At 41.8% G+C, this 1,682-nt stretch overlaps 1 protein-coding gene across 2 annotated transcripts in view; it reads right to left on the bottom strand.

Annotated features, from left to right (window-relative positions):
- chd1 (chromodomain helicase DNA binding protein 1) overlaps window positions 1-1,390 on the bottom strand; it is a 51,753-nt gene extending 50,363 nt beyond the window's left edge. The window contains exon 1 of one of the 2 annotated variants that reach the window (XM_077497278.1): window positions 995-1,390. Coding sequence is in view for 1 of the 2 variants with exons in the window: in XM_077497277.1 (XP_077353403.1) it covers window positions 834-836 (3 nt within the window). In the remaining variant the exon portion in view is untranslated. Of the gene's footprint in view, window positions 1-833; window positions 915-994 lie in introns of those variants that run through there. The other variant, XM_077497277.1, reaches the window with a different exon arrangement.
- Window positions 1,391-1,682: the final 292 nt, after the last annotated feature.

The following is a 1,682-nucleotide window of genomic DNA, read 5'->3' as shown; positions in this document are numbered from 1 at the left end:
TATTTCAGGTTCAAACAAGTACTGACAGCGATGAGTGTATGGATGTAGCCTTAGCCACAGAGTGGAGCACTATTTGCCCTTACAGACTGCGGCCTATCAGGCCTGCGCAACGACAGCGTGTTTACGTCTCAACAAAAGCCCATAGGCTCTCAAAAAACAAGCAAATGGCCTAAATAGTTGTATTCAACTAAACAAATGCAAACGCCCCACTCCGGTGACTGTTAGAGTTGGGTCGATTTTAGACAGTTAACCAATTGCAAAGAGGAACAGTTTACCTTTAAGCTAACCTGTTAAAACCGGCTAATGCCAGCGTCGGCTATTGGCGGGGGAAGTTGTGTATGCAGACATGGCTAACGCGCCAGTCAAGACTTCAAAATCCAAACGGAGAACCTACAACTAACTTTTGAAATAATTATGGCGCCTAATAACTGTATAAATGCTCCCGTCAATACACACACATGGAACTACTAATGATTACTACTAGTTAAATTAAACATCACTTGTTAAGATGACTAGCTAGAGTATCTAAAGACTTGCAACAATAACTTCACCATAAAGCGTAATTTAATACAAATGTTTCATACAAATATAACAGAAGTAGTATTCGAAGTTAACGTCCATCCGGTAAACGTGGGTGACAGTAGGATGCTAACGTAATTTAAACATGAGGCTAGCACGGAAGCTAACTAAATGACAAAACTTTGCGCTTCCTCCTAATGAGGTTGGCACTGCTTTTGTTTCTTTTGTAGTCATGAGCAGTATCGAGGCGGTATAAGCAAATGGGGCACTATGCAAATATCATTTGTAAAAATGATCATTGGCGGAATACTTACCATACAAATGATTTATTAGAAAGCCCACATACACAAATTAGCTAACCCAACTTCGTCCTCTCCATCTTGTTTTCATCCGCCGTTCACTCTCGCGGCTTTACCACATTAACATGTAACGTAAGAATACGTTCGCAATAAACTATGGAATAAGTTATTCTTGCCTTGTTTTTTATTCGCCGCTCCAATGAAACTGTTGTCAAAGTCCACTTGCCGGCTCCAGACTCTATTCCTTTTATACGAACAACAATTTGTGAGGATAACAGCTACGGAGAGCTAACGTTAGCTGGCTAGCTATCTCCCAGTTTGGGAGAGCAGCCCGTAAGGACCCAGATCAGTGGAGCTTTTGGACTGCCGTTTCCTCCACCTTTGAAGAAGAAAAAAAAAGAGGAAATCCCTCTTTGTTCTCAGCTGTACGTTAAAGTCCCGTGCTTGCTGTTCAATCCAGACAGTAGGAAAAAACGCTGGCATTTCACTCCAGGGTCTTCCAACAACCGGCCTCCGCCATGACGCCGTTGGGTTCACTTCGCTAGGAAACCCCGGACAGTGACGTAACTACTGTGCGCAGCACAACACGGAGAGTGTAGCGAGCGTCTGATAGCGGACCTTGACATAATCAGTATAACTTATAACATTATACAGTACAGTATGTGAAAGTTACTCCCATGTGAGCGATGGTATGCTTTGATTTACCTATTACAAAAACTGCACTTCTTTTTCTGAAACTACATTTTTTTAAAGTTTTCATACTTGTCGTGAAGCCTATATTTTTCATTTAAACTTTATTTTGTGGTTTTCATACCATTACATCATTCAATAACAGCCGTCAGCGGAGAGCCCCCCATATTGACC

Source organism: Festucalex cinctus, chromosome 15 (genome assembly GCF_051991245.1).
Source record: "Festucalex cinctus isolate MCC-2025b chromosome 15, RoL_Fcin_1.0, whole genome shotgun sequence".
Lineage (NCBI taxonomy): Eukaryota > Metazoa > Chordata > Actinopteri > Syngnathiformes > Syngnathidae > Festucalex > Festucalex cinctus.
Note: the sequence above shows the minus strand (reverse complement) of the source record. Positions and strands in the feature narration are given on the sequence as shown.